Source organism: Genypterus blacodes, unplaced genomic scaffold (assembly GCF_046128005.1).
Source record: "Genypterus blacodes isolate CSIRO-AG114 ecotype Tasmania unplaced genomic scaffold, CSIRO-AGI_Gbla_v1 ptg000283l_1, whole genome shotgun sequence".
In the NCBI taxonomy this organism is placed as follows: domain Eukaryota; kingdom Metazoa; phylum Chordata; class Actinopteri; order Ophidiiformes; family Ophidiidae; genus Genypterus; species Genypterus blacodes.
In genome coordinates this window covers 16385-40150 of record NW_027467074.1, presented here as the reverse complement: position 1 = coordinate 40150, position 23766 = coordinate 16385, and the positions used below count along the sequence as shown (strand labels likewise).

Sequence of the window (23766 nt, the reverse complement as noted above, 5' to 3'; positions counted from 1 at the left end):
GCGTCTCCATGGCACGGCGCTGTAGCAACCTCACAAACTCCTGTGGTGTAACGTGGTAACACAGCAATCATGCTGATGGAAGAACCAGGTCCGAGTCCTGGTAGGAGTCTCTGGTTCTACGCCGCCCTGCAAACTCTCTGACCTCTGACCTGTTTGAGTGTGTGTGTGTGTGCGTGTGTGTGTGTGTGTAACCCCTTCATAGAACTGTGACCTCCACTCCCATTTCCAACATCCTGTCCTGCAGTGACAGCGACCAAAACGAACTGAGGGAGTAGACTGGACGTAAAGGAACACACTTCAGGTGTCATTGTCTCCCATCAACCCTGGATTGGACCGACTCGTTTCAGAGACACAAGCTCAGGGCTCCAGCTAATTCATCTTAATTGTTCATTCAATTAATTGTTCATTTTATTTTCTCACATTTATCCCCCCCACACCTTGAAAGCTGCTCCGTTGCCAAAAAAAGGATGGGGACCGCTGCTTCAATCTATTTGTGCACCATCTAGTGTACACGTTTGGGTAGTGCACCTGGGTTTAGCTGTCCTCTCCTTTCTTTATCCTATTTGGGAACATAACATAAACATTTCCACATCTGCACTTTGGGTGATTCTAAAACTCTGGCTGTGTTTTCAAAGCTGTACTCCTCTCCATGTTGTCTCTCTTTCTCTCCGCGTCCTTGGCTGACCCTCGTCCCTCTTGTGTGTCCTGCTCTGAGTGCGTACTGAATTACCCCTCATCAGCACTCGGCACCTCACCCGGCATTGTGGAGGAAAGAGGAGGGGAGGACGGATCGCACGCAGGGAAGAAAGGGATGAGAATCCAGAGACATATAAGGACGGGTTTAAGAGTGAGAGGTGTGTGTGTGTGTGTGTGTGTGTGTGTGTGTGTGTGTGTGTGTGTGTGTGTGTGTGTGTGTGTGTGTGTGTGTGTGTTTGTGTGTGTGTGTTTCACAGCAGCTTTTACAGTGTGCATCTGTTGCAAACTTGTATTCTAAGGCTGCAATACAGATCATCTATACAACATATACACAATACAACACAACACACAACACAACACAAATCAACAGACCCTAGCAACTGGCATGACCTTGAAGTTAAATACACCCTTGAAAATGTTTCTGCAATTTGTGGCGGGCGGTGGTTTGTTACACGAGCAGCGCTTCAAAGCTGATGCTGCATGGAAATAGATATGGAGTCAAAATGTGACACACACACTCACGCACGCACACAACAGCACTGTCACAGTCTCCTGCTCATTCTCTCTGTCTCTCTCACACGGACACACATCTAATTCTGTAGCCTGACACTTTGCTGACCTCTAGTGTTATAAGATTGGATCAGCTCAGATGTCATTTTCAAAATAAAACTACCAAATATGAACAACAAATACAAAAAGAGTATTAATTGATTCCATTTCACTAAAATCAATAATGATAAAACTCTTATTTAATATTCCTTTAAAAGTTAGCGGTCACACTTGGTGAAACCAGCTCCTGGTGCTCTTCGCCCGTTCTCCTTGGCCTTCTCCTCCTCCTCCTCCTCGTCTTCGTACTGCCCATCCTCCTCCTCCTCATAGTACTCCTCTTCCTCCTCATAGTATTCATCTTCCTCCTCATAGTATTCCTCTTCCTCATCATCGTACTCTTCCTCCTCCGCCTCGTATTCTTCCTCCTTGCTCTTATCGTCCTCCTCCTCACCATACTCTTCCTCCTCCACCTCCTACACAAAGCTGTGCTGCTTCCTCTGTCGCTCCCAAGAGAATGACCAAATGACCCAAAGTGATGCTGTTGAGACCTAACAAAGTGATGTCATTTGACACAAAATTCCAACACTGATGTTATCGCAACAATGATGTCATCAAAACCAACCAAAGTTATGAAATGTTATTCATTATCATTATTATATTTTATAATATATATTCTCCTTGGTTTCCCACCAGTCTGTCGGTCTGAGCGCCAACCATCAATGTCCATATTGATTAATTGAGATTGGAAACATCTGCACCAATAAAGCGGCTTATCTTATCTTATCTTGTCTTATCTTTACACTTAAACCCATACAGAGTGAATATGTGCAGCTGGACTGTAAAGACTTCAGCAGGATTCAGTGCTGCAGCAGCACATTTAACTTGAAGCAGATGAGATTACAGTGGAACATTTTACAAACATGAATCAAAACAAACAAGGAAAAACAAAAAGAGAATTTCACTATTTCAGTCTTAGTTTGTCTCTTTTTCCAAAATTTTCTGCTCTTAATCATCCAGTCCACACATTTACATATCAGTCAGCTCCTGGTGCTCTTCGCCGTTCTCCTTGGCCTTCTCCTCCTCCTCCGCCTTCTCCTCCTCCTCCATGTCTTCGTACTGCCCGTCCTCCTCCTCATAGTATTCCTCTTCCTCATCATTGTACTCTTCCTCCTCCTTGTACACTTCCTCCTTCGCGTCTTCGTACTGCCCATCCTCCTCCTCCTCATAGTATTCATCTTCCTCCTCATAGTATTCCTCTTCCTCATCATCGTACTCTTCCTCCTCCCCCTCGTACTCTTCCTCCTTGCCCTTATCGTCCTCCTCACCATACTCTTCCTCCTCCTTCCGCTCCTCGCCCTTATCTTTCTCCTCCTTGCCGTCCTCTTTCTCCTCCACCATGTACTCCACCTCCCAATCTTCTCCCTCTATGGGGGCAGTCCAGTGCTGCATGGCCTGGAGGGCTTGCTGGAGGCTTCCCTGAAGAGGAGGAACCTCATCATACAGGTAAAGCTGTATGAACGGGAGCTGCGTGTCATCAGTGTGCACCATCATCATTTGTTCTGCGTACAACATGACGAGACTTTATATCGTCTAAGTTGAAACCACAGACTTTCAAAGTCAAATGTGAGACACAAAGCTGTGCTGCTTCCTCTGTCGCTCCCAAGAGAATGACCAAATGACCCAAAGTGATGCTGTTGAGACCTAACAAAGTGATGTCATTTAACACAAAATTCCAACACTGATGTTATCGAAACAATGATGTCATCAAAACCAACCAAAGTTATGAAATGTTATTCATTATCATTATTATATTTCAACTGTAATACTTATCTTCTCATTGTTCCTCCAGATACTTGTGTACTTTTCTTTTTTTAGGTTTTTTTTTTTATCTATGCCCTTTATTGTTTGCACTATCCGGTGTTCTGCTGTAACAATGTAAAATTCCCTGTTGTGGGATGGTTTTCTTATCTTATGCTATCTGATCTTAACTTATCTGATCTGATCTTAACTTATCTGATCTTGACTTATCTTATCTTATCATATCTTATCTTTACACTTAAACCCATACAGAGTGAATATGTGCAGCTGGACTGTAAAGACTTCAGCAGGATTCAGTGCTGCAGCAGCACATTTAACTTGAAGCAGATGAGATTACAGTGGAACATTTTACAAACATGAATCAAAACAAGGAAAAACACATCAGTCAGCTCATCTTCATAGTACTGCTCCTCATTCTCCTCCTCCTCCTCCTCCTCATAGTTTTCCTCCTCCTCCTAATCATAGACCTTCATCTCATCACACTTTTCCCCCCCCGTGCCGTACTCCTCCTCCTTCTCCTCCTCCTCCTCCTCCTCATGGTATTCCTCCTCCTCATCATTGTGGACCCTGTCCTCCTCATCATAGACCTCCATCTCATCATCGTACTCTTCTTCCTCCTCGCCGTTCTCGTCCTCCTCCTCCTCCTCCTCCTCCTCCTCCTCCATGAGGGCTTCAATTTGCTGCAGCATCATGGCCAGGTGCTGTTGCTGAGGTTGGAGGAGGCCCCCCTGGAGAGGAGCCTCATACAGGACCTGCGGTATGATCGGGGCCTGTCTGTGATCAGCCTGCACCAGCTGCTGCAGGAGAATGGGCTGCTGGGCCCGCCGGGTCAAGAGGCCTGGTGCACGCAGCCGGACCTGGCCTTGTTGGATGATGAGCTCCTGGTATGAGATGACCCTTGTGTCCAAAATCAAGTTTCCTGTCGTGGCTTCAGCATTGATCCCAGTTGCAGTCCTGGGCTGCTGAATCTTGTACTCCTGAGCGATGACTTGCTGTTGTATGGACAGGTTGACTTGCTCTGGCTCTTCTGGCTGGGCCACCTGTAACTCAACATCCTCGAGCTCCATCGTTTGTTGTGCTTACAACAAGACTAGACTTTATATCGTCTAAGTTGAAACCGCAGACTTTCAAAGTCAAATATGAGACACAAAGCTGAGTGTCTTCCTCTGTTGATCACAACAGAATGACCTCATGACCCAAAGTGATGCTATTGAACTAACAAAGTGATGCCATCTAATTATAACAAAATTCTCCAACAGTGATGTACCAGTAACCACGGTTACAATAGTGATGTCTCCAAACAATGATGTTATCAAAAAGAACCAAAGTTATGAAAGGTTATTAATTATTATCATAAAATTGTACATTTCAGAGTTTGTAGTATCAATCACCCAGTTCATGTCTGCCTCTTACACTCATGTCAAACGGTCTGAGCATGGATTGTAATGTAAACATGCTGTCGGATGTAGAATGATCATTATTATGTATTATATGTTCATTAGCCCTACATGGCTCTACGATTCCACAGCAGCTTTTACAGTGTGCATCTGTTGTCAAACTTGTATTCTAAGACTGCAGTACAGATAATCTATCACACACACACACACACACACACACACACACACACACACACACACACACATATACATACATACACACATACATACATACAGCACTGTCACAGTCTCTCCTGCTCATTGATTCTCTCTCTCTCACACACACACACACACACACACAGTACACACACACACACACAGTCCGTGTGTTTACTGAGATAAGAAGTACTAAAGAATGTAGGCCTGTGTTGACTAAAGAGGTGGAGGTGGAAGAGTACCTGCTGCTGAGTTTGGTTTCCAGGGTAACAAGCATGAGGAGTAAACTCTAACGTATTATCTTAAATGAACATAATACCATAAATTCCCTTTGTAGTTTCACATGTTATCCCGATTTCTACGTTCTTACCTGTATTTACAAATCAATTTCACTCCTATGCGGTGTACACTGACCGAAAACGTGCCGCTTTTAAGTACTGTCTCTTTTAAGGCCGCGCTCTGTCCTGACTGATGTAGTCGACCATGTCCTCCCACGACTGGGTCCTTCACTTACATGTGCACGTCCCTGCACCACTGAGTCCTGTCCACTAGAGGTCGCTCTGCTATGCAGTGCAGCGCTATGCTGTATGTCAGACGCTCTGAGACGACATACAGCCCCCCCAACACACAAACACACACACACACACACACACAAACACACACGCACTAAAAAATACACAAATATAAACACACGTTTTCCTAAACTTTGCTGATTCCATAAAGTTAAGAAGAAGAAAATGTATTGTGCAGAATTACACAGAGAAAAATGTTGACAGACTTACTTACATACTCCACAGGGTCAAAGGTCAAAGGAGTCTTTGCAGGAATGTGAGCAAACAAAGTCTCCATGTGGAACTTAACATGTGTGTGTGTCTCACTGAAGACTACAAAATAAAGCTGTGTCGTGTGTTCAAAGGTTATGGAGCTGCTCATTCTGAACTTACATCAAAGTCTGACGTGTAAAATAAGTTTAGTTTGAACTGAATTTGCGCTATTTACCCCGAAATAAAAGACTAAGACAATTTTATAGTTGGTTGGAAGAAAAAAAATAACAAAAAAACTTCAACAACTCGACAAATAAAGGTTGGAAGATTCTAAATAGAGAATATTTGAATACGTTATTATTTCCAGATAAAATATGTTTTCTGTGTAAACTTAAACAAGGTATTATAATAATTTACCAAATAATAACAATAATAAAACGAAATAGATATAGTACATGAATTGCTTCTATTTCACCCAAATAAATAATGATATGTCTCTTATTTAATACTCCTTTTCAATTTAAATATGTGATAAACTATAATTTACGTTTGTACAAATGTATATTTACATGAGCCCATCGGTCGCGCTCAGTGAAATAGCTGCTGTTTTTGGGGAACCATCGCTTCCTGTTGCCTGTTTCCGCACATCAGCCATCAGTGGGGTGTGTGTGCCTGTGTGTGTTTCTGTGAAGTTGCGTGAAGTTGCGTGTGAGGGCTTGACTGACTTCGTTTTCTGTGCGGAGAGGCGAGCAGCAACTTTGTGATCCTGTCCGGACGACAACACATCATGTCGATGCCAAGACAGATCCGTGATGAGAGGTCAGTGTGTCTGTGTGTGCGTGAGTGTATGTGTGCGTGCGTGCGTGTGTGTTTGTGGCGGTCGCGAAGAAACGTCAGTATCGGCGTCGAATAAAATGTGAGCGAGGTGAAACCAAACGCGAAGCCGTGAACGCATCAGGGAGTGAAAAAAGCCTCTGCTGCCAAACACACACAGACAAATGTGTTTATGTGTGTAACTTAAAGAACAATAGATACTTCTTCACATTATCTGACAATAATACACACTTTTCTGCTCGTGTGGGACTGAGTAAACACACTTTCCTTCTTGAAGTCACTAATAATGTCTACTAATAATGTGTAATTATTTACTATTGTGTGTGTACTCTCTCTTTTTCAATGTAGTGCTATTGTTGTGTATCTACTATAATGATTTATTCTGTTTATTTATTCATTACATATTTTGTGTATATGTGGCGCAGATGTCATGTTTAGAGTTGGGATTGTTTTACATAACGTAGACAAGAGGGTTCCTTTATATTTGTGTTATGTGGATCTAACAGTGTTTTGATCACCAGTCATATTACTATTAGCTTAGCATGTTAGCAGGTAATGCGGTTGAGGCAATGAGCCCCAGACTGACAGACACCGCGCCGCTGACATATGTTTATAAAAGACGGTGTACGACGAACTATGACAATAAATAGCGTCAGGTGAAGAACGTCGTTGTACAAGATGGAAGCAGACAAAGCAGCAAACTATCATTAAATGTGTAGCACCAGTTTGAGCCTCCGTGACATCATTCTGTGTATTTCAAGTTATTTTTATTTTTATTTATTTTATGTAATGGAGGCCAGACTTCCAAAATCATGTTGCGTGACGTGTTCAGATCTTTAGGTCCCGGTTGATGCGCTGAGCCGCCGCATTGTGGTTGGACCTGGGTTATGTTAAGCCCAATTTTCCTCCCCGTTAATTTTTGGTCAACTTGTTTTGGCGCCGACAGTCACTGTCAACTCCCCCAAGCTCCTATAACTCCATGAAGGGAGCCAGAAGAACAAGATGGGCGTCTTGTGTCAATGTTCTAAACTCTAACCCGTCTCTCTGGCTCAGTGACTTCGATCAGCTCCCTCACAACATTGCGGTGAGCGCCACCATAGCTGACATCGAGGAGAGGAAAGGCTTCATCGACTACTATGTAAGTTTTTCCAAAGTGAATCCAAATCGTATGACTGAACCCAAATCCCTCTAAAGCCGCTCACGCTTCCGTTTCCCTGCCAGAGCTTTGTGGTTGAGGTGAAGACTAAAGGAGCGAGCAAGTATCTGATCTACAGGAGGTACCGCCAGTTCTTCAGCCTCCACCAGAACCTCAACGCCAAGTTCGACCCCGCCAGGCCGGGTCCCAACTCCTGCGTCCTGCCCTCCCTGCCAGGTCAGTGTGATAACGCTGTGGGCTTTCACGTGAGAAGCTCTTTCAAACTGAGAGAAGCTTTGTCAAGAAATAGAGGAAATGTTGGCCTGAGGTCATTCTGGTTTTATTTTTCTGCTTGCGTTGGTTTGATTGATTGTTAACGCGTTTGTTCCCAAAACTCCTGAACGCAGACATGTAGATATTATCTGTAGGATGAGGGTCGCAGGTGCTCAGCAGGCCGTGCTGCTCTGGAGGTCAAAGTTGAAGAGCAAAGTATGAATCCCTGTTCCCTCAGCTGTATTATCTGAGGAGCAAAACATGTTTTGCCAAAAATCACTTGGATTGAAGCCCAGTTCATTTTAGACACAAATGAGGAGAGAAAGGGGATTTGATGTGATTGGTTTTTGAATGGAGAGAACACTTGGCCTCACAGTCAGAAGGTCCTGGGTTCCAGCCCCTCCCATCCACTCTGTGCTGGTTGGGTGTCATGGATCGCAGAGGTACGAGCTGTAATGATGGTGACCATGAACTCCTTAGGTCTTCTAACAATGTAAAGTTCCTTTTGTTGGACGGATAAAGGCTTATCTTATCTTATCTTATCTTATCTTATCTTATCTTATCTTTACACTTAAACCCATACAGAGTGAATATGTGCAGCTGGACTGTAAAGACTTCAGCAGGATTCAGTGCTGCAGCAGCACATTTAACTTGAAGCAGATGAGATTACAGTGGAACATTTTACAAACATGAATCAAAACAAACAAGGATAAACAAAAAGAGTATTTCACTATTTCAGTCCTAGTTTGTCTCTTTTTTCAAAATGTTCTGCTCTTAATCATCCAGTCCACACATTTACTTATCGCCATTCTCCTCCGCATCTTCATCGTACTGCTCCTTCTGCTCGAAGTATTCCTCCTCCTCCTCCTCATCGTACTCTTCCTCCTCGCTGTACTCGTCCTCCTCCACGTCGTAGACCGCCATAGGATTGTACTCTTCGTCCTCCTCGCCAAACTCGTCCTCCTCCTCGTCCTTGTCGTCCTCCTCTTCTTTCTTGTCATCCTCGTCCTTGGCCTCCTCCTCCTCCTCCTCCTCTTCTTTCTTGTCATCCTCGTCCTTGGCCTCCTCCTTCTCCTCGTCGTGGACATTCTCGTCATTGTACTCCTCCTCCTCGCTGTACCTGTCGTCCTCCTCTCCATCGGCCTTGTCCATGAGGGCGCACCAGGCTGCGATTTGCTTCCGCATCATCGCCAGCAGCTGTCGCTCAGGTTTGAGCCGAGCCTGCTGCATGGCCTGGGGGAGGCCTCCCTGGAGAGGAGCCTCCTCATACAAGACCTGCTGTACGATCGGGGCCTGCATGTCATCAGAATGCAGCAGCTGCTGCTGGGGCTGCCGGGTCAAGTGGTCTGGTACAGCCAGCTGGATCTGACCTTGTCGGATGATGAGCTGCTGGTATGAGATGACCCTTGTGCCCCAACTCAGGTTTCCTGTCTTGGCTTCAGCATTGATCCCAGTTGTACTCCTGGGCTGAGCAATGACGAGCTGTTGTAGGGGCAGGTTGACTTGCTCTGGCTCTTCTGGCTGGGCTACCTGTAACTCAACATCCTTGGTCTCCATCGTTTGTTGTGCGTCCAACAAGACTAGACTTTATATCGTCCAATTTGAAACCACAGACTTTCAAAGTCAAATACGAGACACAAAGCTGTGTTTCTTCCTCTGTCTCTCACAGGAGAATGACCTTATGGCCCAAAGTGATGCTGTTGAACTAACAAAGTGATGTCATCTAATAAGACAATGTTTCAACACTGATGTCACCACAGTCACACCTGTATCTGTAGACACTGTACTTTAGCTTTTCATCCAGATATTTGTGTACTTTTGGTCGTTTTGTTAGGCTGTTACTTTTCTGCTGTAACAATGTAAAGGTTCTTTTGTGGGAGGAATAAAGGCTTATCTTATCTTATCTTATCTTATCTTGTCTTATCTTTACACTTTAACCCATACAGAGTGAATATGTGCAGCTGGACTGTAAAGACTTCAGCAGGATTCAGTGCTGCAGCAGCACATTTAACTTGAAGCAGATGAGATTACAGTGGAACATTTTACAAACATGAATCAAAACAAACAAGGAAAAACAAAAAGAGTATTTCACTATTTCAGTCTTAGTTTGTCTCTTTTTTCAAAATGTTCCTCTCTTAATCATCCAGTCCACACATTTACTTATCAGTCAGCTCCTGGTGCTCTTCGCTGTTCTCCTTGGCCTTCTCCTCCACCTCCTCCTCGTCTTCATCATTCTGCTCCTCCTCCTCATCGTACTCTTCCTCCTCACTGTACTCGTCCTCCTCCTCCTCTTCATCGCCCTCCTCTAATGTGGTGGTCCGGGCTTGGGGGGGTTGGGGGAGGCTTCTCTGGAGAGGAGCCTCATACGGGACCTGCTGTATGCTCGGGCCCTGCCTGTCATCAGCCTGCAGCAGCTGCTGGAGAATCGGCTGCTGGGGCTGCTGGGGCTGCTGGGGCTGCCGGGTCAAGTGCTCTGGTACACGCAGCCAGATCTGACTTTGTTGGATGATGAGCTGCTGGTATGAGATGACCCTCGGGCCCAAAATCAGGTTTCCTGTTGGTGCTTCAGCATTGATCCTGCGCTGAGCAATGACCAGCTGTTGTAGGCACGGGACCCCGACTTGCTCTGGCTCTTGTGGCTGGGCGTCCTGCTGGGCTTGGTGGACTTGAGCCTGCTGCTGCTGCTGCTGCTGCTGTTGCTGTTGCTGTTGCTGTTGCTCCATGGTTTGTTGTGCATTCAACAAGACTAGACTTTAGAGTGTTTAATTTGAAACCTCTCAGTCAAATGTGAGACAACAAGCTGTGTTTGTTCCTCTGTTGCTCACAGGAGAATGACCAAACCATCCAAAGTGATGCTGCTGAACTAACAAAGTGATGTCATCTAATAACACGATGTTCTAACACTGATGTCAGCAACACTAACCAAAGTTATTCATGATAAAATTCTACATGATAGACTTTGTATTCTCACTCCTCTTCCTTCACTCTAATACTCCTGTCCAGTGCTCGGACTTTGTAGCGTTCTTACGACCTGGATGACGTCGTGCAGCTCGTTCTATACTTCATATATGTGCAGCCAGTCATTCTAAAACTGAAACTCTCAGCGCCTGAAGGCTCAAATCTCCAATTAATACACAAGAGTTCAGTCTTAGATGGATTTCTTTCCCTGTGGCTCAGTGAAGCAGCGTTTGAGAAGCGTAAGGAAAGCCCAAGTGTCGCTCCTCTGCCCTCCACCGTGCCTCATCTCAGTGCACCTGTGTGATGCTGTGGCTGGAGCTCTGCCAGTTCTGGATGTTTCTCTGGTGATCCGTCAGGTGGAAACAAAGCTGCTGCTGTTCTCTGCCTCGTCTCTCTGCCGCGCTGCCTCTCTCTCTCTCTTTCTCACCGTGTGTGTGCGTGTGTGTGTCGCATGCCCAACAAAGATCAAAACTACAAAAAATTCTTAGTTAGCTTGTTTGTTCTAACTTGCTCGGAGGATGCCGTATAGTCGCCATGGGAGCTCCTTTATAAGTGACTGTCTTCTTCCGTTTGTCCTTTAGTCATAGACCAGTTTCACCTACGCTACAGTCTCACGTGACTTCAGTGGTTACATAAGAGTTGACCAAATAAATATACATAACAGAGCCGAGTCGTGATGGAGCTGATTTACTGTTTGTCCATATTTTACTCTTTGTGTGTGTGTGTGTGTGTGTGTGTGTGTGTGTGTGTGTGTGTGTGTGTGTGTGTGTGTGTGTGTGTGTGTGTGTGTGTGTGTGTGTGTGTGTGTGTGTGTGTGTGTGTGTGTGTGTGTGTGTGTGTGTGTGTGTGTGTGTGTGTGTGTGTGTGTGTGTGTGTGTGTGTGTGTGTGTGTGTGTGTGTGTGTGTGGTAAATGACATCATGTGTGATATCACAGTAGTTGTTCATCAGTGGAACCACGCACCTGCCAGAATGACATCATAGTTGTCACATGAGGATGGGGGGGGGGGGGCTGTAACCATGACAAAGGTCGGGGGTCAAGAGAATGAGCTGGGCCTGTGCTCAGGGCCATGCAGCTCCTCTCTCCTCTGCAGCAGGAAGGTTTTCAAAGTTTTCATTTTCATTCAATCTCCCCTGCAGTTCCACCCACTCCACACTCACACACTCGAGCATGATCATCTCATCTTAGAGTGCAGAAGGAGCACATCAGCTTACTTCATTCCACACAGACGGGGGAGGTCTGGATATATGTGCTGTAAAACCAAATGTTACAACAGATTCAGTAAAAGAGTTTTTAACAGCATCATCCTTTTTACCCATTTAGGATAAAAGTCCTTGTTTCCCTAAAACTCGTGTGTGTGTGTGTGTGTGTGTGTGTGTGTGTGTGTGTGTGTGTGTCAAAGCTTAATTCCAATGTGACGTTTAACCAACCTAACATACTGCTGTTATTATTATTATTATTCTTGCTGTTGTTGTGAAATCCTCTGCAGAATTGAAGGCAGTATTTTCATCTGCATCTCCGTCAGCAACCACACTGGCAAAGTTCTACACACTCAAAGCTCTGATGGAGCCTGGGTCAGTGCTGAGGAGTCTGCTGGATGATATTAGATGTGATGGGTTTAGATGCGGTGCCAGATCTCATCGGGAAGGGAGAAGGGAAGAGCAGACAGAAGGGGACGAGGAGGGCCGGGTGATGGGTAGGGATGGATCAGGATACGTCTCAGTGAAGCAGTTTGGACCTGGATACATAATGCATGCCTAAGACTGCGTTTCATTCCTTTATGTGAGTTAATAACGATAAGCTGATCATCTCCATGAAGTAAAAAACGAGCTGAATGTTCTCCTCTGGGCTCGTTTTCTCTCATTTCTTTCTCTTTGTCTGTCTCGGCCACATGGAAGTAAAGAAGTAGAAAGTAAAGTAGAAATCACCTGAAAAGTGATAGACAATGTCCCCGAGGAGAGCGGAGAGTGTAGGGATATCTCGGTTAATAAGGGATTCATTTACATCATCGGCAAGCGACTACACAAGAGCCGGTGTGTGTGAGTGACTGAGTGATGTGTGTGTGCCTGAAAGAGGCTGCTGAGACACGGAGAGAGCAGCTGAGGGATGAATCTGTCTGCAGAGGGTCATTAGGACTGTGCTTAATGGGATTTAACAGCACCGTTAGATGATTTACAGCATTAGAAGTCAGAGCAGCACCTCATCACTTCTGTCTGGGGCTGACGTCCAATTAGGGATGAAGGGCGATGAGTGTCTCGCTCCGGCCCCGCCCTCTCTCACACTCCTAGCGCTCTGGTCTTTGGAGGTAACTCATATGTAAACATCACTGTCACAGCACTGTGTTGTGTTAAATGTGTCTTCACCATCATTTCTGCTTCCCTGATCTTCAACAATAGAGCGGATCATCAGGGAGCTGTCTGTGTAAACAAAGTGACTAATCAACTGACGTCAACGTGAATTTGAACTGTAGCTCCTGAACTCTTGTGAATAATGTCCTCTTGCTTCTTGTCCTCTTGTCTATTTGTCTCCTTCTTCATCGTGCTAATGTGTCTATTTTTAGGAAAGGTCTTCATCGGCAACAAACAGGAGATCGCAGAGAGCCGCATCCCTGAGCTCAACACGTACATGAAGGTGAGTCCACTTCGCTTCCTGCAGCTGCAGCGCCCGGCGGTCCGTGTGTGTGTGTGTGTGTGTGTGTGTGGGCTGCTGCGGTGTGGGTGTTTGAGCGGCGGTCTGCAGATGGAGCTGATGGCGCGGGGGCGTAGCGGCTCTCTACTTTCTGCCCTGAGCCCACGTGGTGTTTGACTGACCGGAGTTGTGGGACTTTTGACATGTTTCAGTGTAGCTCCATCGCTGAAAACACAACCTGCTCTCTCTCTCTCTCTCTCTCCCACACTTCTCTTTGCTGCAGCCTACGTGGACCTCTCTCTTCTGCAACACTCTGGTCTTCTTCTCTCCTTCGTCTCCTCTCAGATTATCCACTCCTTCCCTCCACACTCTCTCTCCCTCCGCCCCCTCACCTTTTCCTCATCTGCCACAGTGATTAAACTCTCAGATCTGCGTGTGTTTGTTCTTTGTTCCCGTCACCATTCTTCTCCTTCTCCCCGTCTCTTCCAGAGGTTGTTGGGTCTTCCAACATGGGTGCTGCTGGATGAGACTCTGAGGATCTTCTTCTATCAGACCGAGCAGGACAGTTTGCACCAACCGCGAGCCCTCAGACGCCTCCGCCCGCCCACACGCAAAGTGTAAGACGCCCCTCTAATCTAAGGACACCCATCACCACCCTGTCCCTAGAGATCCCACCGAGTCTCTATATTTGGAGGAACAATTTCACAACACTGAAGCTCAGGAACACAATAGTTCTGTTGTTTTTTTAACTGCTCTGGCACAAAGACACCGTAGAGAACTCTGTGAAGAAACACTCAGAAAAGGAAATGTCACACTTCCTAGTAACTCCAGGACACAAACCAAAGATGTGTCCAAACAAACCAGGACAGGAGAGGAAGCACTCTGTCAGGCTCGGCCCCGCATCATTTCCTGTTGAGAGTGCCCCACTTTACCACATCCCATGTTGATGAAACCTCTCTCCTCGGGAAATGGGCCAATCAGAAGACGAGGGCCAGACTGACAGTTGTGAATGAGGAAGCACAGATGGGGAAGGGTTAACCAGCCTCTGTGGGTTCCTCTCTCTGACGAATTTAGGAATTCTCACTTTCTAGTTCAGTTTGAAAGCTTAAAACACACACACACACACACACACACACACACACACACACACACACACACACACACACACACACACACACACACACACACACACACCTATGGAGGACATAGTATTTGGACCCCCCCATGTTAGTTCTGGACTGGAGAAATAACATGCACCTCTGCTTTGTCTCCTTCCCCTTGCTTTGTCTCCTTCCCCTTGCTTTGTCTCCTTCCCCTTGCTTTGTCTTTTAGTAAGACGGTCAAACCGAAGATGGACATCTTCTCCTCGCCCAGGGCTGAGGTATCACTCTCAACTTAGATTTCTATTGTTGTTGCTTTGGTTACAGTCTCCATGGCCGCCCACGGAAGAAAAAGTTTTTGGTCAAACAACCACACACGCGCACACACACAGTCCCACTCATAACACACTCTTCTTGGTGAGTGTCCCAAAGAATTCTCTCTCTCTCTCACACACACACACACACACACACACACACACACACACACACACACACACACACACACACACACACACACACACACACACACACACACACACACACACACACACACACACACACACACACACACACACACACACACACACACACACACACACACACACACACACACACACACACACACACACACACACACACACACACACACAGAGAGAGAGAGAATAGAACACACACACAGAGAGAGAGAATAGAACACACACAAACATATTGATCCATGTAAGTTTGTTTGTTCTTAGTCAACAATTAATGTCTGTCTCCACCTCCGTGTCTCTATTACTTTAGTCTTTCTCCCCCTCTCTCTCGCTCTCTCTCTCTCGCCCCCCCCTCTCTCTCTCTTCCCTTCCACCCTGTCACTCAGGGCCATGCAGCAACAAAGTTTGTCCGTGTTTTCATGTCATCCCCCATGTCTGCTGCTCTCCAAGGTTGCGGCCATCTTTCATCCCTCTCTTCTCTCCTCTTCTCTTCTCTTTTCTTCTCTCCTCTTCTCTCTCCTCCTCTCTTCTCCTCTCCTCTTTCCTCTCCTCTCTCCTCTCATCCTCCCCTCTCCTCTAGTCCTCTCTCCTCTCCTTTCCTCCTCTTACCTCTCCTTTCCACTCTTCTCCCATCATCTCCTTTTCTCTTCTCTCCTCTTCTCTCCTCTCTTCTCCCCTCCTCTTTTCTCCTCCCCTCTCCTCTCCGCCTCGTCTTTTATTCTCTTCACATCCTCAGATCTGACGCAGCGCAAAGATGGATAGAGACATACTTTATATTCTGAGGCCGTTTTAACTCAAAGGTGTGTGTGTGTATACTTACTATCTTTCTGATAGTCTCTCTCTCTCTCTCTCTCTCTCTCTCTCTCTCTTCCCCCCACTCACTCACTGCGTGTGTTTGTGTTTTACAAATGCATTTACCACGTTCTGACCTTGCTGTTGCAAACTATTCTTAACTCTCTCTCTCTCACACTCAAACACACACACACACACACATCATTACACACTGCAGCGGTCTTGCTGCCAAATGAAGAGCTAAAGTTCCAGTGTATTCTCTTCTCTCTCTCCCACACACAGCAGTAAAGCACGGCTGTACTCTGCTCACAGAGCTGCCAGCCTACTCAACTTCTTGTTCCGCACTCTGTCTCTTTCAAATCGCTTTTCTCTCTGAGTGTGTTTTGTATGCGTGTGTGTGTGTGTCAGTGTCTGTGTGTCTGTGTGTGGCCATGTCTTCTGCAGTGTGTTAACCCCCTTCACTCTGCCATCACTTTACCATCCTGCTCCTGGTGGATAAGAGCAGATTGCCGCAACGTTCCATTCCACTCCACTTAGCCTAAGCTCGGGCTTAGCCCCAGAACGCCATGACTGGTAATAGATGTTAGCTGTGGCGCTACGAGCTACAAATGAGGTCAATGGGACTTTGATTAGCATCAGGACTTAGCGATGCACGCTGAGTGAAATCCATGAGCAGAAAGGCAGAGGAGCAGAGAGAAAAGGACAGAAGGAAAGAAAAGTGCAGGCTCAGCTTCTCTTCTCCCTCTCTCTGCTGAGAGAGTGATTCAAGCAGAAATCAGATCCAACTTTAGATAAAGACCGGCCCAAGCAGAAAAGCTGATCTGCCGGCGCCACTCAGTAAGAAATATGAGAGATATGAACTCAGATGTTCTCTTATACACAGCCAGCTCAGTGTGTGTGTGTGTGTGTGTGTGTGAGTGTGAGAGAGGAGTGACTCTGCACTTTGGAGGGCATTGATTCTATAACTTCCTGTGTAATTACAGTAAAGAGTATTAAAGGTTCATACGTGTATCTGTCAGCAGGGGAGGGGAGGATCTGTGTGACTGACTGAATACTTAGGGAGGTTAGTGTAACATGGCTCTGTTAAAGAGGGCGTATCAAAGGATCGATCAAAACAAATGAGAGGAAAACCTGCATTCTTTCTGCTCCCGTTTTCTGTGGTGTGTGGTAATATTCTACCCTACACTTCCCTTTGTGTCTGGCACACACACACACACACACACACACACACACACACACACACACACACACACACACACACACAGTCCTGTACTCTACATCCATGTGCTCTGTGATCACTCCAGGGCTCTCTAGGAAGTGGGCCATCTAATTAAAACGTACACACTCATTAAACATCAGGGAGAGGAGAGAGCAGCTCAGTCCTCCTCTCCTCTCCTCCTCTCCTCCTCTCCTCCTGCTAATCTGAGGAGCTGAGGGCTGAGGGAGCTCATTAAGGCGGGGCCCGCTCCGGTCTCATTGTATTGTTAGATTGCTCCTGTGGCCGGCTGAACCCAAGGGTCGCCCGGTTCCATTTGGAGTACGGCGCTTCGCCCAACGCATCACCAAAATAACTGCCCTGAAAAAAAGCAGGAGGAGAGCAAAAATACAAGAGTTCATCTAGAGTCTCCAAGTAAAGTTCTATCTTTAGTTTGATACAAATTTGTTCCCCTGTGACCTTTGACCCTGACCCCTCTGTATGTTGTCATGGATCTCTATCCTACAGTTACTCTGACCTTTGACCCTGACCCCTCTGTATGATGTCATGGATCTCTATCCTGAGCAGAGAACCTTATCTTCCTCTCACCCTAAAGGTTTTCTGAGCAGAAGTTGCACTCTTTGGTAAACAGAGCCGTTAGCCTGGGAGCGGCCCGGTGACGATCACAGCACAAACTGATTAGGTCAAGAAATACGGATGACCTTTATGCTCAGAGGTCACGTTTATGGAGCCATTGTAACAAATACGTGAGACGATCGTGACTCAGCAGGATTCACCCAGATCTTGACCCAGACTGTCCTCAGTACAGAACTACTGAGTCCAAGAAGAAGACGAGGGTACAAATCTGGACCTTTGTGATGGAGAAGGCCAGACTGCACCAACTAGTGTTAAAAAGGAAGAGGAGGATGGATGGAGAGGATGAGAGAGGGAGGAAGAGGAGCAGAGAGGAGGGAGAGACTTGTGTTGTCCCTTTATATTTGGTGTTTGTGTTCGTGATGGTGACATCATCTGGAAGAATGAGTTCAAAGCAGCAGGGCAGGATTCAAACCTTCAGGGTCGCAGCCAGATCACACACACACACACACACACTCACTCACATGTATTCATCTACTTTTCACACATTGATTCACACTCTCTTGCAAAAAGCACACACACACACACACACACTCCTTTCCTCTAAAATCATAGAGAACCACTTGAACAAATTTAAATGTAAGTTTCTCTCCCCTCCTCTTCTTCTTCCTCTTCCTCCTGCTCCTTCTCTTCCTCCTCCTCCTCATCCTCTTCTTCCTCACTTGCCTCCCACGGTCTTTATCTCTGTCCATTCTCATCTTCACTCTTATCTGCTGTCACTTTGCCTCTGTGCTTCTTTACACTTTGGGTCTTTTTTGGCGATCGCCTCAATTCTTAAGCCTCTCTCTCTCTCCCTCTCCCTCTCCCTCTCCCTCGTTCTCTCGCTCTCTCCTCTCTCTTTCCCTCCCTCGCTTTGCCACTTTTACACAGGTCTCTGTGATATTATTCCATTCTCATTCCTCTCTCTCTCTCTCTCTCTCTCTCTCTCTCTCTCTCTCTCTCTCTCTCTCTCTCTCTCTCTCTCTCAGACTCACACACACACACACACACACACAGGTCATTTTACATGCCAAACTTCATTCCTCTTTGTATGAATTTTCTTCACGTAACTTTTTCAAGAAATTAAAATGTTCCATCTCTCCTCTAGCAGCGTCCCTTTGCAGCATTGGTTTACACACACACACACACTTTACACACACACACACACTTTTATGCTCCAACAGAGTAGAGTGTAAAGTCCTACCTGTCCAATCTCACACGCTCGTCCCTCTTCTGTCTCTTCTTTCTCCTCTCACTGACTTGTGTCTTCTTTCTTTTCTCTGCCTCCGTGTGTGTGTGTCTGTGCGTTTCCTAGGCGATGTTTGACTTTCGCGGCAACGGCAAGCTGGAGTTAAATCTGAAGAGGGGAGAGGTGATCTTCCTGCTACGACGAGTCAATGCCGACTGGCTGGAGGTAAGAAGAGAGAGAGAGAGAGGGGGGGGGGGGGGGTAGAGCGAGAAGAGAGACAGAAAAGAAGTGAGAGGGAGAGAGAAACAGAAGACAGAAAGGAGGGGAGAGAGAAGGAGAGGCAGTGGATGAGAAAGGAGAAGGAGTGTGATGAGGGGAAGGGAAGAGAGAATGGGTGGGGAGGAGAAATAGAGAGAAGAGGTGAAGAGAAAGAGGGAGCTACAAGATCAACAAGAACAGAGGGAGAGGTGCAGGGAGGAGAGGGGGGAGAGAGAGAGGTGCAGGGAGGAGAGGAGAGAGAGAGGTGCAGGCAGGAGAGGGGAGAAAGAGAGAGGTGCAGGGAGGAGAGGGGGGAGAGAGAGAGGTGCAGGGAGGAGAGAGAGAGAGGTGCAGGCAGGAGAGGGGAGAAAGAGAGGTGCAGGCAGGAGAGGGGAGAAAGAGAGGTGCAGGGAGGAGAGGGGAGAAAGAGAGAGGTGCAGGGAGGAGAGGGGGGAGAAAGAGAGGTGCAGGGAGGAGAGGGGAGAAAGAGAGAGGTGCAGGGAGGAGAGGGGGGAGAAAGAGAGGTGCAGGGAGGAGAGGAGAGAGAGAGAGGTGCAGGGAGGAGAGGAGAGAGAGGGAGGTGCAGGCAGGAGAGGGGAGAAAGAGAGAGGTGCAGGGAGTAGAGGGGGGAGAGAGAGGTGCAGGCAGGGGAGAGAGAGAGAGAGAGAGGTGCAGGGAGGAGAGGGGGGAGAGAGAGGTGCAGGCAGGGGAGAGAGAGAGGTGCAGGGAGGAGAGGGGGGAGAGAGAGGTGCAGGCAGGGGAGAGAGAGAGAGAGGTGCAGGGAGGAGAGGGGGGAGAGAGAGGTGCAGGCAGGGGAGAGAGAGAGAGAGAGAGAGAGGTGCAGGCAGGGGAGAGAGAGAGAGGGGTGCAGGAAGGAGAGAGAGAGGTGCAGGGAGGAGAGGGAGAGAGATGGGGTGCAACATCATGCCTAAATCACATGACGCAACTTCACACACTGATGTGTGTGTGTGTGTGTGTGTGTTCACTTTGTTACCCTGAAATGAATTGAATGAATGATGATGAATCACAGATGAGATGATGAAACTCCTCACTGACCTCACTGCAGCCTCAGACCTGTCACTCAGCCTGAGAAGATGCTCTCCTGCATCAGAACAAAGTGCTGCTTCTCTCTGCTGTGTCTGAGTGTGTGAGCAGGCCACACACACACACACACACACACACACACACACACACACACACACACACACACACACACACACTGGGCTGTGTAGAGACCAGCAGCGTGTTGTGATGGAGCTTCTCTCTCTCTCCTCTCCTCTCCTCTCTTTCAGGGCACAGTGAACAATCAGACGGGCATTTTCCCAGAATCCTTTGTGAAGATCATCAAGCCCCTCCCAGACAGCGACTCTGAGGCTGAAGGAGCCCACACCTACAGCTGCCTCCGCTGCTACCTGCTCACGCCCTCTGGAGTGGACAGCAGGTGTGTGTGTGTGTCTGTGTGTGTTACAGCCCAGCCCAGAGGGACACACAGGATGATTGATTGATTGTGTGTGTTTTTACAGAGATGTGTGTGTGGAGGAGGACATCACCATCCAGCCTACATACAAGGACCTGCTGTCACGTATGAGGTAGGTCTGGGAACCTCAACCTCTGACCTCTCGTGTGTGTGCGTGTGTGTGTGTGTGTGTGTGTGTGTGTGTGTGTGTGTGTGTGTGTGTATCAGTGATCAATAACATGAACACCCCAGTCAGTTCCATCCCCGACCCCCGAGCACACAAGAGGCAAGACTCTAAGACACGGAAGCAAACAGACAGAGACACACACCTTCTCTCTCTCTCTCTCTCTCTCTCTCTCTCTCCCCACCGCCACCGAATGCTTACACTCTTGTGTGTCTCTGTCTCCACCTCTCATTACCTGCTCATTTAGCGAGGTGAGTGCTCTGATGATGAGCCGTCTCCATTCCTAATCGCTTCATTCCCTCCTCTTCATCAGCTCAGCAGTCTTCCTCTGTAGAGTTCAGGCCTGTTGAGCCCTGCAGTGGGATGGAGGCAGAGGTGTGAAAAGCAACATAGAGAGGAGAGGAGAGGATGTTCTGTAGAAAAGAGGAAGAGGCACAGGGATGAAGAGGAGGAGGAGGAGGAGGAGGAGCTTTTATCACATTTTTCACAAATTTAGAAACTTTCCGTTACGTTTTTGTAGTTCATCACACACACACACACACACACAGTTTAGTTTTCAAAGGCTGAATCCATTTTTCTCTTTCTCTCATGGCAGCACACACACACACACTCACCTCTCACACAGAGATCACAGTTTCCTGTCGTGAGAACTTTTCACTCAGAGATTGGATGAAGAGTTTAAAGGACAACAGCAACGTTTTGTTTCTGCTCCAAAGTTGTTGACGTTGTTGTAGCGCCACCATCAGGTTGACGTGACGAGTGAGATGGCGTGCGACGCGTCACTTCCTGAATAATGAGCCAGGCCCCTCTCCCTGTCCGTCTCTCTCTCTCTCTCTTTCTCTCTCTCTCTCCCCCCCCCACCTCCAGGAACGTCTTCCAGCTGAGCGACATCGCCCTGAACTACCGCGACCCCGAGGGCGACCTCATCCGTGTCCTCGACGACAAGGACATCCAGCTGATGATCGAGGAGGCCAGAGGTCAGCAGGCCAAAGTCAACAGGCCTGTCAATCAGTTTCAGTGGGAGGTGCACGTGACCATGACCTCTGACCTGTCTGTGTATAACACCGAGCCGTGAGATAGAAGGAAACATTTCTAACACGAGTCTCAGATCAGAGAGCTGGAGAAGTATTGATGACTGATCAGAGGTCCTCTGGGTCCATTTGGTGCTATATAAGGGGAACAAACTCATTTCAATTTGACTTTGATTTTAGTATTTCACGTGTGTTGTTACATGTAAACATCTCTGTATTAACCCTATACTCTCACCTTTAACCTAACTTTAACTTTTCCGTTTGATTAAAAGGATGAAAATGATGATTGTGTCTGTTTGAGTGACAGAGTGACACATCTCTCATATCCACTGGATCCATCCTGCTGAGTTTACTTCCTGTGCCCTCCTCTACCAGACGCTTTAAACCTTCCTCATGTCACAGCTTTCTAAGTTCATATTCCAACAGTGCAGCAATCCACTCTTGTATCTTTGCGTTGACAGGAAGCAAAAGAGATGAAAGTCACTCCAGGGTTTCAACCCAACACTGATGATGTAGAACAAATGAACCGCAGGCTTTAAGACCCTGAGCCTCTATGAGAGCAGCAGCAGATCTCACACACACCCTGCATGTGTTTCACTCTGATTCTGTGGACACCAGAAAGCTGATTGATCCACAATTCCACGTCTGCCTGCTGCATTCAAAGCCTCATTTTCATGCCAAGGCAGTCGCGCATGCGTTTCGCTTTCACCTCCAAAACAACACAACGATGTAATCCTCCACGCTGAGATCCCTGGGTGTGTGTAGGTGTAAGTGCTGCTGTTCAGGTGTGAATGGAGTTTGTTTGATGTTTGATCCTGTGAGGCAGACTACCCACATGTCACACACACACACACACACACACACACACACACACACACTCACTCTCCATCAAATGATATGTCAGTGAGCTTCCTGCAAAGAAGCATAAAAGAGGCCGTGAACACACACACACACACGCACACTGATCACCTTTAGCTCCGTGTGTGCTCACAGCCTAGAGTTCCGTTGCGTACTTTATACCAGCGTGTCCCCTCAGCTTCTCTGTGATAACAGACAGACGGCGCCGCAGCTACAAGCCGACCCACAATGCTCCAGCGCTCTCCAGCCATCTTTCAGGCATTAAGCCGATGATCTTATCCAGCGCAGCTTAGCGAGCGAGCGGGAGGTTCAGGGGGTCAAGGACGTGAGGCGGAGGATTGGAGTCTTTCAAGGACACAGGAGAGGAAGCGAAGAACAAGCGGCACTCGTGTAGGAGATAGAAGCCAGGAGAGTAGAACAGAGTGTCCCTTCTGTCCCTCACACACCTACGGATGGTGTTTCCTAAAATAATAGACTAAAGCTACCGAGTGATTTGTGCTGCTATCTCTTAACATTTTGGTTACTCAAGCATTGTAACAAAATATACGCAGGAAACTCTGTCCCTGCATACTGACACGTCCGCATGGAAGCAGCCTACGCATCTATGACACTGAAGACAACTGTGATCTTTGTTCTGGTGTATGTGGTCATGACATCCAGACTGGGACGCCTCTGCCTCTGACGCCGACACACAGCTGCACTCAGTCCCAACGCCCTAACTGTCACTCTAGGCCGCAGCGGTCACTGATCACTTTGTGTTGTTGGGCTTTAATCAGGTACCGATGAAGCTCGGAGGAGGGGGGGCGGATTATTTTACAAACTGAGCCTGAGCAGCGGCTTCATCGTCGTGTGTGTGTCTGGATTTGTCTGTCAATCCGTCTGTCTGACATTCTGCCTCTCACACGGTCTGCGTCTCCTTCAGTCTGCTTGTCTCTCTGTCTCATAATCTACTCAGAGAGAACGGGCAGACTCCATCAAACAAGCTTGTTCTCCTGTCAAGCCTTTCACACAATCTAATCAACAACATTTGTCTCTGCTGCCACGGCGGCCCGTCGTTCATCTAATTAAGCCTGTAATGAGTCATAGGGGCCAAATTTTGTATCTGTATCTGACCAACCACTCCCTCCAGACATTCCACATTTAAACATTTGTGACAATTGATCCAAAACTGTTGGAGGAGATTCTGTTTTATAAGTCGCAAATGGAAATGGTGGAATCCCGAGCGAGGCCTCCAAGGAAGCAGACTCCTCCTCCTTCCATTGTGTCCAACCTGCCCACCAACTGTTCAAATCATCCTGCCAACAAACAAACACACACACAAGAACACAGCAACCAACATGAGTGAAAACAG

General features: G+C 47.2%; 1 protein-coding gene across 2 annotated transcripts; it reads left to right on the top strand.

Annotated features, from left to right (window-relative positions):
* The first annotated feature begins 6061 nt into the window (after positions 1–6061).
* ncf4 (neutrophil cytosolic factor 4) lies at positions 6062–21840 on the top strand. 2 transcript variants are annotated; one of them, XM_076172109.1, is made up of 10 exons: positions 6062–6238; positions 7307–7391; positions 7475–7625; positions 13179–13249; positions 13736–13863; positions 14579–14627; positions 18755–18853; positions 20179–20327; positions 20410–20475; positions 21394–21840. In XM_076172109.1, exons 1-10 carry the CDS (start codon positions 6207–6209, stop codon positions 21599–21601), a joined length of 1038 nt encoding a protein of 345 aa, XP_076028224.1. In that variant the 5' UTR covers positions 6062–6206; the 3' UTR covers positions 21602–21840. The 2 variants fall into 2 exon arrangements, with proteins under 2 accessions (XP_076028224.1, XP_076028225.1); XM_076172110.1 differs by lacking the exons at positions 13736–13863; positions 14579–14627.
* The last annotated feature ends 1926 nt before the right edge of the window (positions 21841–23766 follow it).

What these genes read in the sequence shown, in the direction of transcription:
- ncf4 (XM_076172109.1), top strand. Translation starts at nt 6,207, where the DNA reads ATGTCGATGCCAAGACAGATCCGTGATGAGAG. An exon ending in CGCCCGCCCACACGCAAAGT is followed by an intron (nt 13,864 to 14,578) that starts GTAAGACGCCCC and finishes TTTGTCTTTTAG; the next exon opens with TAAGACGGTCAAACCGAAGA. An exon ending in CCCTCTGGAGTGGACAGCAG is followed by an intron (nt 20,328 to 20,409) that starts GTGTGTGTGTGT and finishes GTGTTTTTACAG; the next exon opens with AGATGTGTGTGTGGAGGAGG.